Source organism: Melanotaenia boesemani, chromosome 19, assembly GCF_017639745.1.
Source record: "Melanotaenia boesemani isolate fMelBoe1 chromosome 19, fMelBoe1.pri, whole genome shotgun sequence".
Taxonomy (NCBI): domain Eukaryota; kingdom Metazoa; phylum Chordata; class Actinopteri; order Atheriniformes; family Melanotaeniidae; genus Melanotaenia; species Melanotaenia boesemani.
In genome coordinates this window covers 28,870,989-28,889,619 of record NC_055700.1, presented here as the reverse complement: position 1 = coordinate 28,889,619, position 18,631 = coordinate 28,870,989, and the positions used below count along the sequence as shown (strand labels likewise).

At 43.9% G+C, this 18,631-nt stretch overlaps 3 protein-coding genes across 3 annotated transcripts in view; 2 read left to right on the top strand and 1 right to left on the bottom strand.

Moving 5' to 3' along the window:
* The first annotated feature begins 167 nt into the window (after nt 1-167).
* LOC121629791 (protein SET-like) lies at nt 168-7,208 on the top strand. The gene is made up of 8 exons (XM_041969591.1): nt 168-473; nt 1,917-1,974; nt 2,058-2,200; nt 2,289-2,392; nt 2,473-2,586; nt 3,082-3,252; nt 6,718-6,852; nt 6,934-7,208. Exons 1-8 carry the CDS (start codon nt 404-406, stop codon nt 6,952-6,954), a joined length of 816 nt encoding a protein of 271 aa, XP_041825525.1. The 5' UTR covers nt 168-403; the 3' UTR covers nt 6,955-7,208.
* Nucleotides 7,209-7,922: 714 nt separating this feature from the next.
* Nucleotides 7,923-13,238, top strand: dync2i2 (dynein 2 intermediate chain 2). The gene is made up of 9 exons (XM_041969547.1): nt 7,923-8,105; nt 9,477-9,734; nt 9,813-9,922; nt 10,035-10,192; nt 11,425-11,534; nt 11,669-11,839; nt 12,380-12,612; nt 12,683-12,840; nt 12,909-13,238. Exons 1-9 carry the CDS (start codon nt 8,028-8,030, stop codon nt 13,142-13,144), a joined length of 1,512 nt encoding a protein of 503 aa, XP_041825481.1. The 5' UTR covers nt 7,923-8,027; the 3' UTR covers nt 13,145-13,238.
* The window catches only part of LOC121629802 (spectrin alpha chain, non-erythrocytic 1-like), a 36,637-nt gene continuing 31,237 nt past the window's right edge, over nt 13,232-18,631 (bottom strand). Inside the window, 12 exon segments of the mRNA XM_041969603.1 lie at nt 13,232-13,612; nt 13,687-13,834; nt 13,916-14,062; nt 14,145-14,198; nt 14,276-14,472; nt 16,010-16,064; nt 16,691-16,708; nt 16,850-16,962; nt 17,527-17,823; nt 17,912-18,121; nt 18,201-18,277; nt 18,429-18,588. Of these exon segments, the coding sequence (XP_041825537.1) occupies nt 13,487-13,612; nt 13,687-13,834; nt 13,916-14,062; nt 14,145-14,198; nt 14,276-14,472; nt 16,010-16,064; nt 16,691-16,708; nt 16,850-16,962; nt 17,527-17,823; nt 17,912-18,121; nt 18,201-18,277; nt 18,429-18,588 (1,602 nt within the window). The 3' untranslated portion in view covers nt 13,232-13,486.

Genomic DNA, 18,631 nt, shown 5'->3' with positions numbered 1-18,631 from the left:
TCGCTTTCAGTGCACCTGTCCAGGTGGGGCGTGACGTTAAACAATTGAAATGCTAACCAGACTTTTATATTGTGATGCATTCGCTGAACCTGTTCCCTCATTTTAACCTGCCCAACCATTAGAAATGTCAGATTACATTGTAAATCCTCCTCCAGACAGCTGCAGGTGTTGAGAGGACACCTTCAGCTGCAGTTCCGCACTCCGACCAGCCGAGGGCGGAAGAGGGCGGTGACAGCTTGTGTTGACCCAGGGTGTGCGGAGGATAAACAAGCGTGCAAAGCTGCGCTTATTCCTTCTTATTGTTTGTTGTCGGACTTGTGTTCTGTGTGAGGAGGAAGTAACTTTTGTCCTACAGAGAAGTGTTTTAATCTGCTGGGACGTACTTCTGGTCCAAAGAGTCATCATGTCGGCCTCATCGGCAAAAGTCAGTAGGAAGGAGAATTCAAATCACGACGGAGCGGACGAGACCTCTGGTAACGTTCAGGAATGGCGGTCATCCTCTGCAACGCCATTTTCATTTGTATATCGTCATTTTATCCTCCGACTGTCTTTGTGATTGGTTTTACGGTTAAAAGTGAAACGATGAAGGGTGAATGTGTTCTTTTATCGTCCTCTTCATGCTCACACTGAGGTAAATGTGCTGGTCTTTTCTCTGATGTAGCATGCGGCTACCATACGGTAGCGCGATGGAGAGCTGGCCTGCTTCAGCGGCGGGTTAGGACCATGAAGCAGGCCGGTGGTGGTTTCGTATCGGCTACGTTTGGGATGATTTTCGGCTGCTAGTGGTTATTTGGCGGTAGTGTTGAAAATGACTGAATGTTTACTATCACACGGATGCAGCTCCTCCTGGATCTCTGATAGAAAACTGTTGGCATTTAAAATAAAATCCCGATGTTGTCGTTAGCTGTTCAGTTTAACATGATACGAGCTGGATTTTTAGATTCAGTAGCGGACTAAAATGTAAACAAACGCTTACATTTATTGACCAAGTTAGCTGAAATTTTACTGGGGTGTAATTAATGAATGCTAACATTGATTTCCAGGGTTTATGGGGTTTTTATGAAGCGGGTGGTTTTATCGAAGCTAAACTGGCTGCTTTCACAGTTAAGGATTAATTCAAACCAGGGCGCCTTTAGCTCCAACAGGAAGCTGCAGATGGCTGGGCTCAGTTTGTCGTGGAGCGAGCACACATCTGTTTTAATACCCCTCATTGGGGGGAGACGTCTATGATACCTTAACCATCATAGCTGAAGGCGCAAACTATAAACCTAACCTAACTATAACTAGTCCTAACTATGACCATAAAATCATGTTTAACATTTAGAAATCCCTTTTCAGCCCTCATACTTACGAGAAATCTCCATCAGTGGTATTTGTACCATCATTTAAACACCTCATTCATCCCATAGTCATTAAATTCTCAGTTTTTTGTTACTAAACAGTTTGCTAAAAATCTTCCTGTTGATGTTATTTTAGATATGGATTATGGGACAGTAGCTGTTATCTCAGTTTCTGAGTCTGGTGGCTTTCAACTGCTCCGCAGCATGTAGACCAGGGCTGCTTGATTCAGTTCTAAGAGAGCTGCAGTCCTGCAGGTTTTTTTTAATGTATCCTTGTTTCAACACACTGGACTCCAATTAAATGGAGCCAACAGTCTGAAGTTCTGCACAATGACTCATTAATTTGAGTCAGGTGTGTTTGAACGAGGGAGACATTGAAAACCTGCAGGATTGCAGCTTCTTGGGACCAAATTGAGGCGCCCTGGTCTAGACTGCAGCTGTTCTGCAGTAAATAATGTCAGACTTTTAACTGGGAGGCACCTGCCCACTCTCACTGCTCTAACTTTCACCATGTGCTGTTTTCACTTTTTTATTTCAAAATATTTGCTGAAGAAATTCTTTGATCTCCCCCTCCAGAAAAAGAGCAGCAGGAAGCAATCGAACACATTGATGAAGTACAGAATGAAATTGACAGGTAAGTTTGGATCTTTGTGTCACAGCTGAGGATAATAATTGTCTGGTTAACTGTCTGACCTGTTTTTTTTCTCTCTCCACCAGACTTAATGAACAGGCTAGTGAAGAAATTTTAAAAGTAGAGCAGAAGTACAACAAATTACGCCAGCCATTCTTTCAGAAGCGATCAGAACTTATAGCCAAAATCCCAAACTTCTGGGTCACAACATTCGTCAACCATCCACAAGGTAAATTATTGAGGATTACTTCTGATCGATCAGTTTGATAGAATAAATAAACTGTTAATTTACTAAGCTAACTGCATCTGTGTCGTAGTTTCAGCTCTTCTGGGGGAGGAGGATGAGGAAGCCCTGCATTACTTGTCGCGGGTGGAGGTCACAGAGTTCGAAGATATCAAGTCTGGATACAGAATAGATTTTGTGGGTGTTTGAGCTTAGACTGCTGTTGGTTCTGAACATGGAGATGATCTTCTGACACACTCGTCTGTTTTTGTTTACAGTGTTTTGATGAGAATCCATACTTTGAGAACAAAGTCCTCTCCAAAGAGTTTAACGTAAATGAGAGCGGAGACCCTGTTTCCAAATCCACAGAAATCAAATGGAAAGCGGGAAAGGTTGGTTTGGAAATGTCTTCTAATTCCGACATCTAGTGCCTTCAACATGAAGCCTGTTTAATCAGCCGTCCTTTAACCGAGACACAGAAGGAAAAACGCCCAGCCTCTAACAAAAAGACCACTTTTTCAAAGTGGTCTTTTTATTTGTCAACTACATTCTTATAAATTGGTTAAATTTTATATATATATATATATATATATATATATATATATATATATATATATATATACATACATACACACACACACACACACTTTTTTTTTCTTTTGTGAGTTTTCAAAGTACAAATAAATAAATAAACAGTGAACTTGTAGAGTTTGTTTTTAAAGACCAACACAGAGATCTTGTTAAGGTAGAGCCAAAGCTTTGGTCCGTCTCTCATCAACCAGAAGGGGAATGATGATAGTTGGGATTTCATTTGGTTTTTTTTCCAAGATTTTGCTCCTTTAATAAAGTTATGGTTTTTCTTTTTCTACCTTGATTTGACTCGTCAGGATCTGACGAAGCGCACCAGTCAAACCCCAAATAAAGCTGTGAAGAAGAGGCAGCACGAGGAGCCAGAAAGTTTCTTCACCTGGTTTACTGACCACTCGGATGCAGGAGCCGACGAGCTGGGAGAAGTGATTAAAGACGACATCTGGCCGAACCCTCTGCAGTACTACCTGGTATGATCTGTGTCTGTCTGCTTTGCTGGTTCTCGTTCTGCTGCCCCAACAGATTGAACCCACCACAAACTGATAGAGGATATGAAACCGCCTGGTGCCGACATTAAAGGATCTCGGCTTCCTCCAGATGGCTGCTTTCCACTTAAAGTCGCATCAATGCTCTACACAAACGACGCAAACGCAGACAGGGGTGATGGGAATCCAGCACTGTGCGGGATAGATGTGAGCAAGGGAAAAAAATGCCGACTGCTCAGTGGAGACCTCTTGCTCTCACCCATAGGCATCATTTAACCGTTATAGTTTCTCCAAGGGGGCGAGTCTAGAAAAGTTCTGGTGAGGGGCCAGGCAGGCACTGACCAGGACAAGATGGGCACAAATGAGCATTTTTAAAAATCTTTTTAAGGCCTAGATTTTAGTAAATAATTAACTGATTATTAAACTTAAGCTCTCATCAGATGTTAAATTAGGAAAAACAGCTGATGGTGTTTTTCAGTGCTGATGTAGAACAACATGTAGACGCATCACTGCTGCTGCAGTCATGGTGCAGATGGATAATTCTGTAAATGAGTGATGGTTAAACTTCACTGTCACACGTCACAGTTTCAGCCTTCGTCAGACTTGATCGAAGTCTGGTCGGATGTAATGATCAGTGATGGATGATCCTCCATCTGAAGGCCTCCCAGTACAGAACAGCTACTGGTTACTGGGTATTTGACCAAATTACTTTCATTGCTGTTTTCACTGTTTTTGAGTCTAGATTTAGATGGAAGTGTTAATGTGCCGAACCCTGCAGCCGTACCGTATCTGATGATGCTACCAAGAACAGCCTGATAGAGAATGAGCCGGATCTCAGGTCGGACCCCAAACAGCCCGAGTCTGCGTAGGAAACGAAGCCTTTGAGCCGTCGGCAGCACAGATAATTAACATGGTCGCTCCAGCACAGGGTACAGTAGTATGTTCACTCTGTCACTGACAACTTGGGAAACTTTGTTTTTGGATATTAAAAGCATTACATGTGTGAGGAGTGTCTTTTTTTGGGTGGCAGTGGCTCAGGTAGTAGAGCGGGTTGTCAAATAATCGGAAGGTTGGCGGTTCCACTCCCCCTGTCGTCCTGTCCCTGGAACTTTACCCTCCTTGCCTCCAGTGTCGGCATCGCTGGTGTTTGAATGTGGATGAATGTTTGGTTGTGGTCGGAGAGGCCGTAGGCGTGGATTGGCTGCCATGTTTCCACCGGTCGGCAGCTGTGGCTTCACGTGTAACTACCAGGTATAAATGATTGGTGAATGAAAAAGTTAGACTTAGGGTTTGGGTGCTTTGAAAAGCCCTATATAAATCTAATCCCTTCTTCTTCTTTTATATTGCTGTACCATAACCACAGATCTGGTTCTTAGGGCTGGGCAATATATCGAGATTTTCAAATATATCGAGACTTTATCAGACGCAATATAGAAGGAGATATATCGAGATAGCTTGTTTTGAGTTAAAAGCATCTTTACTTTTGCATTTTGCACAGCTGTATTTTTATTATGGCCATTGAAAAGTATTTTTAATTTTGTTTTAGGAGTATTTATTATAAAGGTACTTTATTTTTCAGTCAGCTGTTTTAATGCACATGTGCTGCTGATCCTTAATAAAAGTGTTTTTAGCTCTGAAAGCTGTAAATTAGAACAGTCTCTTTGGTTACTTGACAAAAAATATATATCGAGATATATATCGTATATCGTGATTCAGATAAAAAATATCGAGATATAAGATTTGGTTCATATCGCCCAGCCCTACTGGTTCTGTCAAAGAACAGATGATCTCTTGTGCATTTTAAAAGTGTGTAAATTTTTGCGTCTAAGTAATTTAAAAAAAAAAAAAAACGTTTTTAATATAGAAATAGCCGTTGGTTTGGTCCCTTTTCTCAAAGCTTAGCACGGCCACACCACCGGACGTTGCGGCAGTGCTGAGCAGAATAGCTGATATGTGACCAGAGAAGAAGGATCAGGAAAAGGAGAAAAACAAGAATGAAGATGATGACAGCTTTTGAAGAAAGACTTTATGCGGGTGTTTAGAGCATGTTGGGAAGTTGGAAACAACGTTATAGCGATGCATTACCGCCGTCAAACCGAACGACGATGTCTTCTCGCGGGAGTGAATGCTGATCCCAGCACTACCACTAGTGGAGGACCTGACTTAACCACGGCAACACAAAACATGCATGAAAGTATGATGATGGAGACGTATGACAGCGTTTGAAACGGACGTCGCTATTTACGTACATAAGGGAGCATAAATGGGCCTTTAGAGGAAGTTTGTCTTGTCTTCATATTCCACCAGTAACCAGCATGCACTGGGGCAGAAGTGGAACCATATATGGAAGAACCTTATGTATTTCAGGATTATTCCTCTTGTGCACTGTGCACATTTTCCTGATGTTGTGCAGCTGTACTTTATTTTGGTCACCAGGTCTCTAACACCAGCTGATGATTTGACTTTTGATATGAAAGGTTTTAGTTGAAAGCTACTGAATTTTTGCTGGACATCAACCTGGTCTTCCATTTTTTCTCTTGTTGAATCTTCAGCTTTAACTTTCCAACCAGCGCTGTGTTGTTCCAACTTCTGTCAGCAGACGGGTGTACACCAGGTCATCTCACACCAGTAACCACCCATACTACTCCTAACTTGTAGTGTTAGTTTAGAGTCACTAGTCACCTGTTTGTTTTTGGACTGTTGGAGGAAGCTGGAGAATCTGGAGTAACTCCATCCGACCATGAACCAGGAACCTTGTAGCTGTGAGGAGATGATGCAGACCACCACACCACTGTCTAGCCCGGACTCTCATTTTCCATTTACTGGAAAACAAACAGTCCCCTGGGTTGTAATAACATATTTTCACACGTTTAACTTCCATACAGGATTAATAAGCTGGATGTAAAGATCAACAACAATCAGAACTGCTGAATTATGAAGGTATTAATGAACTCTGCAGCAGGTAACCTTCCCATTACTGTAACATGACACGTGATCAAACATCAATTTTATACTTCATTGTAGACTAATTTACCAAAATGGCTGAACTGATAAAGAAAAACACCAGACATAATTAATACGAATCAGAAATCACTACAATGCCTGAACGGTGGGGTTCAGCTGTGCACGTTTCTGTGATGTGCATGATGTTCTCGGCTTAATGTCGCAGCAGGAGAAACACTTCGGCTGGCCCGGCGAAGTTTAGAAAAACGCTGATACTCACGTCTGATCTTCAGCGGGTTGACGTGTTTCCAACCTTGTAGGCAGGCAGCAGCTGGTAGGGAGGCCCTGCCAATAAAATTGTAGGAAAACTCTAAACCACAAGCAGCTGGATCAGCTGTTCTTTCCTAACAGCCCTGTTCCTGGTGGGATTCTGGTCCAGACTTGCATGTGTGTGAACCCGGAACAGGTCCAGGTTTAATCCTGGAAACTTGCTCTGGATGTTTTCAGGTCCCTGACATGGAGGATGAGGAGGGGGATGGAGATGACGATGATGATGATGATGAAGAGGAAGGCCTGGAAGATATTGATGAGGGTGAAGAAGATGAGGGTGAAGATGAGGATGGTGAAGGAGAAGATGGAGAGGTTAGATGGTCCCGATTAGATGCTTCCCTCATGTAGAAACTGAATGTTGATTTAACAACTGTTTTTTGTTTTTCCTTCCAGGACGACGGTGAAGATGATTGAAGGCTTTCGCTGAGAACTCCCTCTGATCATCCATCTACGGGAACAAAATGTTTGTTTGGAGGGAGGATTTTGATGATTTTTTTTTTCTTTATTTTAATTTTTTCTTGTTTCTTTTTTCTCCCCTTTCGTCCCTTTTCGTGCTCTCGGCTGTTCTGGGGAGTCCTACAGAGTTCTGCAGTGTTCCTCTTGTTCCACTGGAAACCAGTTTGCATCAAGTGTACCAGTTGCTTTGTTACAATAAAACGTATACGTGATTCTGGAGTAGTTTCATCACATTCTGGCATTTCACAGCAAGATGTTCCTCCTTTATCCCAAAATCAAACCCAGTCCACACCATCATTAAAGCACTTAGTTTTTCATGTCCTATAGACAGTCGTTGTGTTGATGGGAATATTTAGAGTACTGTAGTTGCTTCAGCACCTTTCCGGCCCACCAAACACATCCTGCGGGTCAATGATTAGGGTCATCGGAGTGATGCTAGGGGTCGATGCCCTTCCTAGATCTGGATGCTAGGAGTGAAACTGGTTTGTAGAAACAACTTTTCTGGACATTTTTAATGTAAACTTTGTTAGCAGGCCTAGTGTTTAGAAGTGCCATGTTGTTAAATATGTCCCACCTTGCTGGAAGTGGGTTTTATAATAAACCACTGTGGCTGACCCAAGTTTTAATACATTTTCCAAGTGTCTGCTTTTTTGTTTGTTTTCTAACTGGTTATACTGGGACCATGATGAAGCAGAGCCATAAAAATAGTAATTGAATAAAAGTACAAGCAGCTAATTTTCTCATTTTAGAAATCTGTCTGTCCGTCCATAAGCTCAGACGGAAACTAATGGCGGCTGCAGTATTCTGGTCAGATGTAATATATTTAAAATGTTTATCTGTTGAAATTTTATCATTTAACGGTTGTTCACGCAGATGAATGCTTTTCTGGAAACAGCGGAAGTGAACGGAGGGTTTCCGTCTTTCACGGGCAGCCTCTCGGTCACCATGGTAACGGGTTTTGTCCAAAATGGCTGCAGCGCCAGCCGTTTGTTTGGTATTTGTTAACCGCTGCTGTTTGTTTTTCCACCCTAATGTTTACTGACGAGGTTCTGGACGGAGTTCTGGTTCCGTCGCTGTGGAGGAAGTCCCACCAGTCGGCTCAGGAGTCGGTAGGTCCTCACATTGTTTCCCTGAGGACTCGTTTAGCAGAACGTTGCTCTCTACTGATCCTAAAATCCACAGACACGGCGGCTCGGAAATGTTGCGTCAGCCACGTAACCGACGCCGCGTGCAGCAGGGCGTGACGTCACCGCTTCTTTCTTTTTACGCTGTCAGCAAATGTTTACAAGTTTACAGACTTGAATGAGAAAATTCTGTTAAAATGCACGAGCTGCGTCCTGATTTTAAAAGGTGACGCAGGTGATGGAGGACAGATCTGTAATGCTGGCCTGTGTTCATGGATGGAGCGACTTAAATAAGAGAAGCAGACGTCTTCTCAGGTCATTTATTGGTTTCAGGATGTTTGAACTTCACAAGCGACAGAAGATTATAATTAGTCTAAATATTTAACAGAAGATCTGATGACAAGATCGATGTGGAACTCTAATCACAATAACTCATTTTTAGTTGTACGTTAATAATAAATTACAATAATGAGTTTTTGTGAAATTAATGAAAAATTTATTAAGCATTTTTATATACATAAATAAAAAGCATTTTGAACAAATAAGCTAAAGTATTTATATTTTAATCAATATAACAGAATTTCTTAAACTCCCAATTTAAAAAAATATATATATTCTTTTTTTTTTCCAAGAAACTGTTATACTAAAAAATGGAGGAAATGGAAAGGGTTTGGTTAAAGCCTTACTCAAGTGTTGTAGTTAATTAAATGAAGAGTGCCGGGTATGCCAGGATACTGGGACTCTGCAGTGGAAGATAGGACACCATTCCCCATGTCATCCTGGGAACTGACATCTAGTTAAGAACCTTTGAATTCCACTTTCAATACAAGATGAACCAGACAGACAACAGGGATCCAGTCTGGGAGAGAATCCAGTCTGGGAAAGGAATCGGATCATTTTTCTGTATTCAGTTTCTTTGTGTGCTGATAGAAAGAAGTCTGTGTGTGTGTGTGTGTGTGTGACTGATTCAGCTAGACTCAGATAAATGTTAATAACGTTTTTATTACTGCCTCTATTATTCATTTCTACCACCGGCCAGCTACGTTGGATTAGGGTTAGGATTCTAGGCGGTGGAAGTGATGATGAGGTTTCTTTGTCTTTTGGAGCTGAAATCCATCTTCAGAGCTAACATATCTTTAGCCTCATAACATAAAATAAGTAATATTTTCAGGTTTTATAGGCAATGGTTTACAGTCAGCAATATTAGGAGAGTACAGTTAGAAAGATTTCACTATTTAGCCTAAATATGACTTAGGCAGTTATGCTGAGACTAACGATGTGTAACTGTATGATTGAAACTTTGAATGCAGTCATAACATGACTGATTACTCAGTAAAAAATGTCTTCATGTTTCAGAGAAGCTGTCAGACCAGAGCTGTGCACAGTGCAGATGCTGAAGTCCAGACAGCATCTACTTCTGTCAGCTCCACTCAGACAGAACCACAGGATCCGACCACCGAGCTGCCCCACCAACCCTGTGACGACACAGAAGCGCCCGGCCTGACCAACTTCCTAAGGAGAGTTGAAGATCTGATGGTTGGAGAACTGGAAAAAAACTCCCGGAGCCATGCTTTTGATGGGTTCCAGACAAACTGGCAAGATCACGATCTGCAGGTCAGCAGGACCAGAACTTTATCAGCATCGTTGATGTTCAGGAGAAGCTCTCTGTATTAATCTGTTGTATGTTTGCAGGTTTCCTGCCTCCACTGCCTTCAACACCCTGGCGCTCAGGAAAAAGGTCTTCAGGTCACCAGTGTAAGCTGGAGCTGCACAGGTTCAGTTATCATCTGTTCCTTCGGTCGGTATGTCACAGTTTCATATGATGTCTTCACCATATTTCATATTAAACTGAACCAGAAGCTGCTGGAGAAGCTTTCTGATGTCTCTGTGGTCAAAATGTCTTTTTCTGGACAGGATTAATGATGGAGACTGGAGCAATGAGCGGTCCTGTGTTTGCACGTGGAACCTGGATCGTAGAAGCCTGTCCACCAAACAGGCTGATCTGGTCATAGATGTTCCTACTGCAGTCACAGCTCTAAGCTGCCACCCCAGCCAGCCCGCCCTGATTGCAGGTACGCCGTGCTGTAGTAAGAGATGTTCACCAGGTTGGTCAAAGAAAAGAGCAGCACATGATGTGATTTAACCTGTTCCACGGATCTGGATGCTACACGGCCAGTTTTTAAGCATCAGACCACCTCTCCATCTGTACACCTGTGATTAAGTCATTTTTGAGGCAGTAAACTCGGGAAGCTGGAGGAACTCTGAATGGATCTTCTGATCTGTTTTGTGATCCACATGGAGATGGTGTTAATGCCATGACTCAGTGTGACAGATCATTCTCTCACAAGGACAGCATGAGGTGCTTCCATTAGTAATCCCTGGATCACTGGTGACCTTTAAAAAAGATGCTGAGCATGAAGATCAGTTTTATGCTTAGGAGTTCAGAAACAGAAAAAAGAGCAGAGATGTACAGGAAAAAAAAAAGGAGAAGGACGTGAGGGATGTTGAGTCAGGACTGAACCTCAGGTCAGACTCCAGCTCCCCTCCTCCAGTCACACCAACGATCTCCGTCACAGCTCGACCTCCACCATCTCTAGCCCGTCTGTCTCCTGCAGCCAGGTGAAGAAACAACTAGAAACTAAACCGGAACGAGGCTGCAGGTCCAGATGGTTTCAGCTCCATGTTCTGAAAACCTGCTCAGAACAGCTATGTTGGATTCTTCAGCATCTTTTCAACATCAGCCTGAGTCAGAAAAGAGTTCCTGTGCTGTGGAAAACATCCTGTCTTGTTCCAGTTCCTGAAGAATTCCCTCCATCTGAACCAGATGACCACAGACCAGTCATCTCACATCAGGAAAGTCCTGCAGAGACTCTTACTGGCTCACCTCAATAAACAGGTCAATTACAGTTTGCTTATTGTAATGGGCTTAAGGTTGAAGACACCACCATCTACCTGCTTCAGAGAGCCCACTCTCATGTGGACCAATCAGGCAGCACTTTGAGGATCATGTTCTTTCATTTTTCACGTGCTTTTAATAGAATTCAGCTGCTCTGTTATGTGAGAAGCTCCATAAATTCCAGGTGGAACCTCCACCACCACCTGGATTCATGACTAGCTAACAAACATCCCACAGTGGGAGGTGAGGAGTGGAAGTGTAGGAACCATCACGTGTTTAATGTAAACAAGACAAGGTGGTGAAGCACTGCAGGTATCCAGGTGTTTACCTGGACAACTTCACAAAAGCACACCAAGTTTTTGTTTTCCAGGCTGAAGTCTAGTATGAACTTTTGTTTGTTTGATGCAGGGGGTCTGTACAACGGGGAGGTGGTGGTCTGGGACACCAGTCAGACTCAGGATCCTGTACTGGCTCAAACTGGGATGTCCTCAGACAGCCACAGAGAGCCTGTATATCAGGTGAGTGGGTTAAATTTAACAAGATATTTTATGATGGACTGTGGGAAGGGATCGGAGTGAAATGGGTGGTCATGTCAACATATTGGTCTGTAGTTTATTTGTCCCAGAAGAAGATTAAAAGATGGTGTTTCCAGGTTGCCTGGGTGCCCCTGCAGAAGAAAGGAGAGTTTGGAGTGCTGAGTGCCAGTTCAGAAGGAAGTGTGCTGTTGTGGATGCTGGTCTCAGACAAGGCCCAGCTGATCCTGAACGCTGCATATGCCTTAACTCAGCAGCAGGTTCCCCACAGCAGCAGCTCCAGCTTCAAGGTGACCCTCCAAATAAACTGCACTCTACAAGTTACCATGTCAGACATGAAACCAGACCTCACTGTTAAGTTTCAGAGTTCCTCAACAGAATTATCAGTTGGACCAACGAGAAACTTGCACACTTCAGCTGAAGTGAGTCCAGAGATTTAATTCATTAAACAAAATAATCAGAAGACGATTAGTGCGGCTTCTTGTTTTTTACATTCAGCAGATCGAATGTGTTTATGAAGCATCGTTTGCATGGTGGTATCCTGTCAGATAAAAAAAAAAAAAAAAAAACATTTGTCAACACTTCTGACGCTGGGGATCCATCTCTGAGGTCCCCAGGTATCCCTAGACACCAAGAACGTGAAGATGAGAATTAGTGTGAATCAGCATAACATATCCTAATGTTCAGTCATGGTGGAGGCAGCATAGTTTTTGATTTATTAATTTTATTGTTATTTATGGGTAAGACCATTCTCTCAGCTCCTAAATTTGTGACAGTACATCAGATCTTTGTAAGTCTGTTCCTGTGAAGACGTTTTATGTCACCTGTAGGTCCGTGGCAGTAAAATGGTGGGTGTTACTTCCTTGGCTGTGTCTCCGTGGGACTCGGACACCTTCATCGTTGGCTCTGAGGGCGGCCTGATGCTCAGATGCTCCTTCTCCTCTCAGACACTGGCTGCAGTGGTCTCTGAGAAGAAGAGTGTGGAGCTGAAAGCTCCGGCTGTGTTCTCGTTCAGGTCTCGTGGTGGACCCGTGTACTCCATCCACTGCTCCCCTTTCCACAGGTGATACTTTTACTCTTACGTACAGTCCACGTAGACTTCATTTGATCTGACATCTTCCTCATGTCTACAGGAATCTGTTTGTGAGTTCAGGGACTGATGGTCTGGCCCACATCCACTCTTTACTGCAAGTCAGCCCGCTGCTGTCTCTCCGAGTTTCAGAGTCCTACGTGTTTCAGGTGCAGTGGTCCCCGACCAGACCTCTGGTTTTTGCTGCAGCCACTGGACAAGGTACTGAATCTCTGATCTGTTTTTCACACAGCTGTGTCAACATTTCCTGACTGATAATCTCCTTCCAGGTGAGGTGCAGGTATTTGACCTGGGCTGCAGGTCCCTGAGACCAGCAGCCACCATCAAGGGAGGGGTGGGTCAGGCTGCCACTTGTTTGGCCTTCAACTGTAACAACCATCACCTCCTGGCCGTCGGGAAAGCGGACGGGACGGTCGAGATCTGGCAGCTAAGCGCTGATTTGACTGAGCAGCAACTGAGAGAAAGCGAGCAGCTGGATCAGATAGCCAATCAGGTGGTAGAATGAGACGGATGAAACTGACCATCAAATGACAGAGTGAATCATTTTTGTACATGTTGTGTTTCAACTGGAACTAAAATAAAGACAGTTGACTTTTCCAGTTCTAACCAGTAACGTTTATTAAAGCACACTGAGTTGTTGAAGCTAAAATGGCTAACAGCAGCTAACAGCAGTCACATTCAGAGCAGCGAAGCCGCTAAGCTAACATGAGAACCACAAACGGATAAATAGGCAGAACAGCTAGTTAGTAGTGAGGGTTTTGGTGCTACGATCATGCAGTTTTAGCAGTGTTCATTTTGAAGTGTGTGAGGAGAAAACACGTCCCAGTTACAGACTGGTGGGGTTGGATCAGTTGACAAACAGCGAGCGGGTAAACTCCACAAAGTCGAAAGCTGACGGGAGCTCGCGGCCCTTGCTGTCGAGGTACGGCTTCATGTGTGAGAGGCAGTAGTCGGCCTGCTCCTTGGTCAGGTTCTGGAAGGAGGAGCAGATGGTAAGGAACACATCAGACCTTCTCTAAAAGCAGATGAACCAGCAACAAGCCCTACCTGGTAGAGCTCCTCTTTAGTCACGTAAGGTTTGTTCTCTGTGCTCAGAGCTCGGAAGGCGCTCTCGATCTCCTCGCTGGACTTGACGTTCTCCGTCTCACGGCTGATCATGAAGGCCATGTACTCCTGTAGCGAGACGTTTCCATCCCTGCAGGCAGATAGTTCCCATGGTTACAACACAGATACTTAGTCCTACTTGGTCAGCAGTAAGGCCAGAGTCCTGCCAGACCTGTTTGGATCCACTGTGTCCAGTATGGCTTCAAACTCGGGGTCCGGTTCTCCCTCCTCCACCATTGGTAGGTCGTAGCCCAGAGAGCGCAGACAGGACTTGAACTCCTGGTGGTTCAGACGGCCGGACTTCTCCTTGTCAAAGTGTCTAAATTTAACAGGTAAAGACGAATATTTACTGTTTACACCCGACTGATAAATAAAGCCCAGACGAAGAAGCTGCAGCTTACTTGAACATCATGCTGAACTCCTTCAGCGCCTCTTCCGTCACGCCGGTGGTGTTCCTGAAAAGGAGGAAGAGGAAGATGAAGGTACAGCTCTTTAACGTTGTGTCTGACCTCCTGCTGTGGGTGGGGGGTACCTGGCCTGTATCTGCTGCTCCAGGTTGTGCTGCATCCTCATTCCCAGCTGGTCCAGTTGGTCCCACTGCTGGGCCAGACCCACCGTGCTGTGTTCTGTGTACTTGTTATCCAGAATCAAAGCTTCCTCCATCGCTGCGCCCAAATCTTCAATCTTCTTCAGCTGGCTGCGCATAGCCCGGATCTCCTGGTGTTTACGCTACGCACACACAAAACACACAAACCAGTAACCCCCCTGGTCTTTTACAGGTGAAACTCAAAAAATTTGAATGTCGCGCAAAACTTATTTTATTTCAGAAAATCAGCTTAGGAAGGTAAATTAATAAATTCTATAGACTTATTATCCAAAGTGAGATATTGTCTGATACGTCTACCAGGAGGTCTTAGAGCTCTTCATGCTTCCTTTGTGGAGATGTGGACTTTATTTTCCAGCAGGACTTGACACCTGCCCACACTGCCACAAGAACCTGAACCTGGTTCAAGGACCAAGGATTACTGGGCTGGACTGGCCACAGACTCTCTAGACCTGAACCCCGTAGAAAATCTATGGAGCATTGCCGAGAGAAAGATGAGACTCATGAGCCGAGCAATGCAGAAGATCTGAAGGACTGAAGCATCCTGGTCTTCATTCCAGCCAGCAGGACCGCAGGCTGTTAACATCCAGGCCGCATGGAGGCAGGAGTCCATGCAGAAGGACTCAGACCAAGAAGTGGGTTCATATGCAGGACTAGAATCTTCAGATGGTCAATGTTTCTGGATTTAATATCCTTTTTTTATTTTATGTAATATTCAAATTTCCTGAGATGATGATTTTTGGGTTTTCATCAGCTGTAAAATTATAACGAATAAATGCTCAAAATATCTCACTTTGCATATAATATAGAATTTATTAGTTTAACTTTTTAAGTTGAATTACTGGAATTAAGTTTTGTGCAATATTCTAATTTTTTTGAGTATATTCTGTAAATAAGTCGGAGAAATGAAGCTTTGATTTAACAGCTTAAACATTCTTGGACTTTTAAATAGTTACAAGAAAAAAAATTCAGAACTCTAAAACCTGTAAAAGTTAAATATGTTCGTCTGTAACGAACACTCATGCATCGTTCTGGATAAATCTTTTCTCCATCTTATCTCAGTGTTTTAGAAGAAAGTGTCTTTATGAAAAATTTATTCTTTATTTTCTGAAAGATCAATAAAAACACATCAGAAATCCTTCAGGACAAGAAAACTGCTATAAATCTTTACAGATTCATAGTTTTTCTGCTTTTTGGGGTTAAATGTTTTTATCAACTGCAGTCTTGATCAAATATTGAATAATTATCCAGATTTTAACCATTTAAATGACTGATTACATAATGCTGTTATTTTTATGAAAAGTTACTTTCCATACAACCAAGTTTTGGGGGAGTTGAAGGAAATTTGTCTTGGATATGTCAACAATTAAAATACTGACTTTGATGTATTTTTAGTTTTTGTGTAACATCAGAGGTAAAACTAAATATTTGTCAGTTTTCAGCAGAAGATATTTATGTAAAAAAGCAGAAAAAATTCATTTTTAGAAAGTGAACAGCTGACGTTACTAACAGGAGCTGCTTGTTCCACATCAACAGAAAACATGACTTCATTATCCCCTTTTTCTCTCTTCAACTCTTAAATCATTTAGATTTTTATCTAATAAAGCTAAAAATGTCAGAATGAGTCCAGAACGTTCAACAGGGTGGACATGAACAGTTTACCTTGGTGGCCTCCAGCTGGGACTCCAGGGTACCAGACTCCTCCACCATGCAGGACCTGACACCAACAACAACTCAGATTAGGGTGGAGAACTTCTGATGTCACTCTCTAAAAAGGATTAACCTGTTCTCTATCCAGATAAACTTTACAACTTATCTTTACACTTGTGTTCTGCATCCATGCCAAACATCTACTGTAACCCAGACCATGCTGGTTAGGGCTGCGGTGCTGCTGCAGGTGATTAGTCCTGATTATGGGGCTCAGGTTTCAGTTACATGCAGAAAAACCGTGACCCAAAGAAAAGACTCGTATCTGAACTAAACACAGCTGAAGTTGGTAAGTAAATCGGTGCAGATTAGATCCAGGCTGCTGGTTTAGAGCAGTGCTGGAGGAGAAGGGTTAGTCCAGCAGAACTGGGCCCAACATGGTGGGTTTAGAGTGGGTCAAAAGAAGCAGGAAAAAAGCAGAACCAGTTTAACCTTCCAGATAGATCATCGGCTACTTGGTACTGATAGACATAGATAACCCGTCGATACGCTATGCTAGTCAAAGACAGGATGGAGGGAGGAAGGACGACACATTAGAAAGAGGAAATATTCCAAAAAAACATCTCTATGAGGTGACCCACCTCCACAGTCATCATCACATTTCCACAAACACACAGAAAACAAAGTGATATTAACCCGTCCAGAAGGTATGTCCTGATTAGAAAAGTCCCCAACACCAGAAAGGATGTAGTCCGAGGAGGAGGGGGGCAGGGTGGGGAAAGAGAGAGAAAAACAAGTTAATCAATAACATGAAGTCACCACAGGACGCCCCCCCCGATTGGCTGGGTCCTGTACCTGGTCTCCTGCAGCCACTGGTGGAAGGCGTTAGCATGCTGAGCGAACTCCTGACGGAGCTTATCGTTCTCCTCCTGTCGTCTCTGCTCCTTCTGCAGCTCCAGCTCCCTCTCCTGCTCCCACCACAAACACCAGCTCAGATCAACCTTTACCTCAGACAGGGGCGGAGCTACACTTTTATACGTGGGGGAGGGCAGACTTTATCAGAGGGGGTCATATAGTGATAAAGGAAATGATTGTGTTCCTCTCTTTAACACCACTGCTGTGATAACTGCGCTCCCAATAGAGACATGAGAAATAAAACATCTTTACATTAAACATCTGGATCACCAAGTGGAAATATTTGCAGCACGTTCAGAGAGGTGCGTAGAAGGTAAGTTGGGTGTTTGGGGGGCAGTATGTGAAGCTTAATGTGGTGGTAGGGGATCAGTTTTGGTTTACTGTAAAATCGCTCCTAGAAATGTGCAGCCACATGTCAATATTTTTAAATGATAAATAATTAGGAAACTACTTCAATATTGAGTTCAAACTGGTGTAGTGATACTGGTGATCCATGCAGGTCTGGAAAGTCTGTCCTCCTCTAGTGAACGGTCAATTACCTGAAGTGGTACCCTGCCCCCAACAAGCTCCGCCCCTAAATTCAGACTAATCTAAAGTAAGCGTCTTCATCTACAGACCTTGATGATCTTCTGCAGGTTCCTCCAGGTCTCCTCCAGGGCCTCCATGGTGAACCAGGTGTAGGGGTTGGACACCACCTGGTAGCTCTTGATCTGCTGGTCCAGCTCGGCCAACTGGTTGAAGTCTGTCTGAGCAGAGCTCAGAGAAGAACGGAAAGCCTCGTGTGCTTCACGCAGTGCTCGGATCTCCTCCAGGGAGTTGCACCTCACTGGGTCAGTCAGATCCTCCTCTGCGTTTTCAAACCAGCTGTTGAAGGCGGACGCCTTCTTAGCGAAGGTCAGGAACAGGTCTTCAACCTGCAGTGGACAGAAGACGTATGGATATCATCTCAGGTTTCCGTAGATGTTCCAGTAAGTCCTCTTTAAACCAGAAGTTCCTCTTCACCTTCCTGAAGTGTTCCTGAGCTTCCAGAAGCTTCTTCTTGCGAGCAGCAGAGTTGGACAGCAGCTGGTTCCAGCGCTTCATCAGGGCGGCGTGGCGGTCCTCAATGGCTCTGGACTGGACGTGCTTGGCTGCCAGCAGCTGGTCTTTCAGAGCCGTGATGTTGGTGATTCCCTCCTGCTGGAAGGCCTGAAGACCAGCGTCAAACGTCTCCTGCAGACAGATAAGGGATGAGACAACAGGTTGGAGGAGGATGGAGGAGGACAAAAGCAGAAGATGGATGAGGACAAACCTGTTTGGTGAGCAGAGTCTGGACAGAGGACAGGTCCCTGCCATAGTCATCGGTCTTCAGGCTGTTCTCCTTCTCACCTGGACGCAGAGGACATCAGAGAACAGAAACCAAGTCAGAAGACAGAGACTACATCAGAAGACAGAGACTACATCAGAAGACAGAGACTACATCAGAAGACAGAAACTACATCAGAAGACAGAGACAACGACAGAGGTCCGGTTTTCGTACCAATCCAGGACTCCACCACATCGGCCTTCCAGTTGAACTGCAGGAAGGCCGAGTTCTCGTCCAGCTTGGCCTTCCTCTGAGCCGCGGCCCTCTCCAGCTCGGACACTTTTCCTCGGAGTGCTGCCATCTTGGCACTGATGTTGTCCACGTGATGATTGTTCTGTTTAAACAGACAAAAGTCGCCATGAAAACCATGTTTCTGC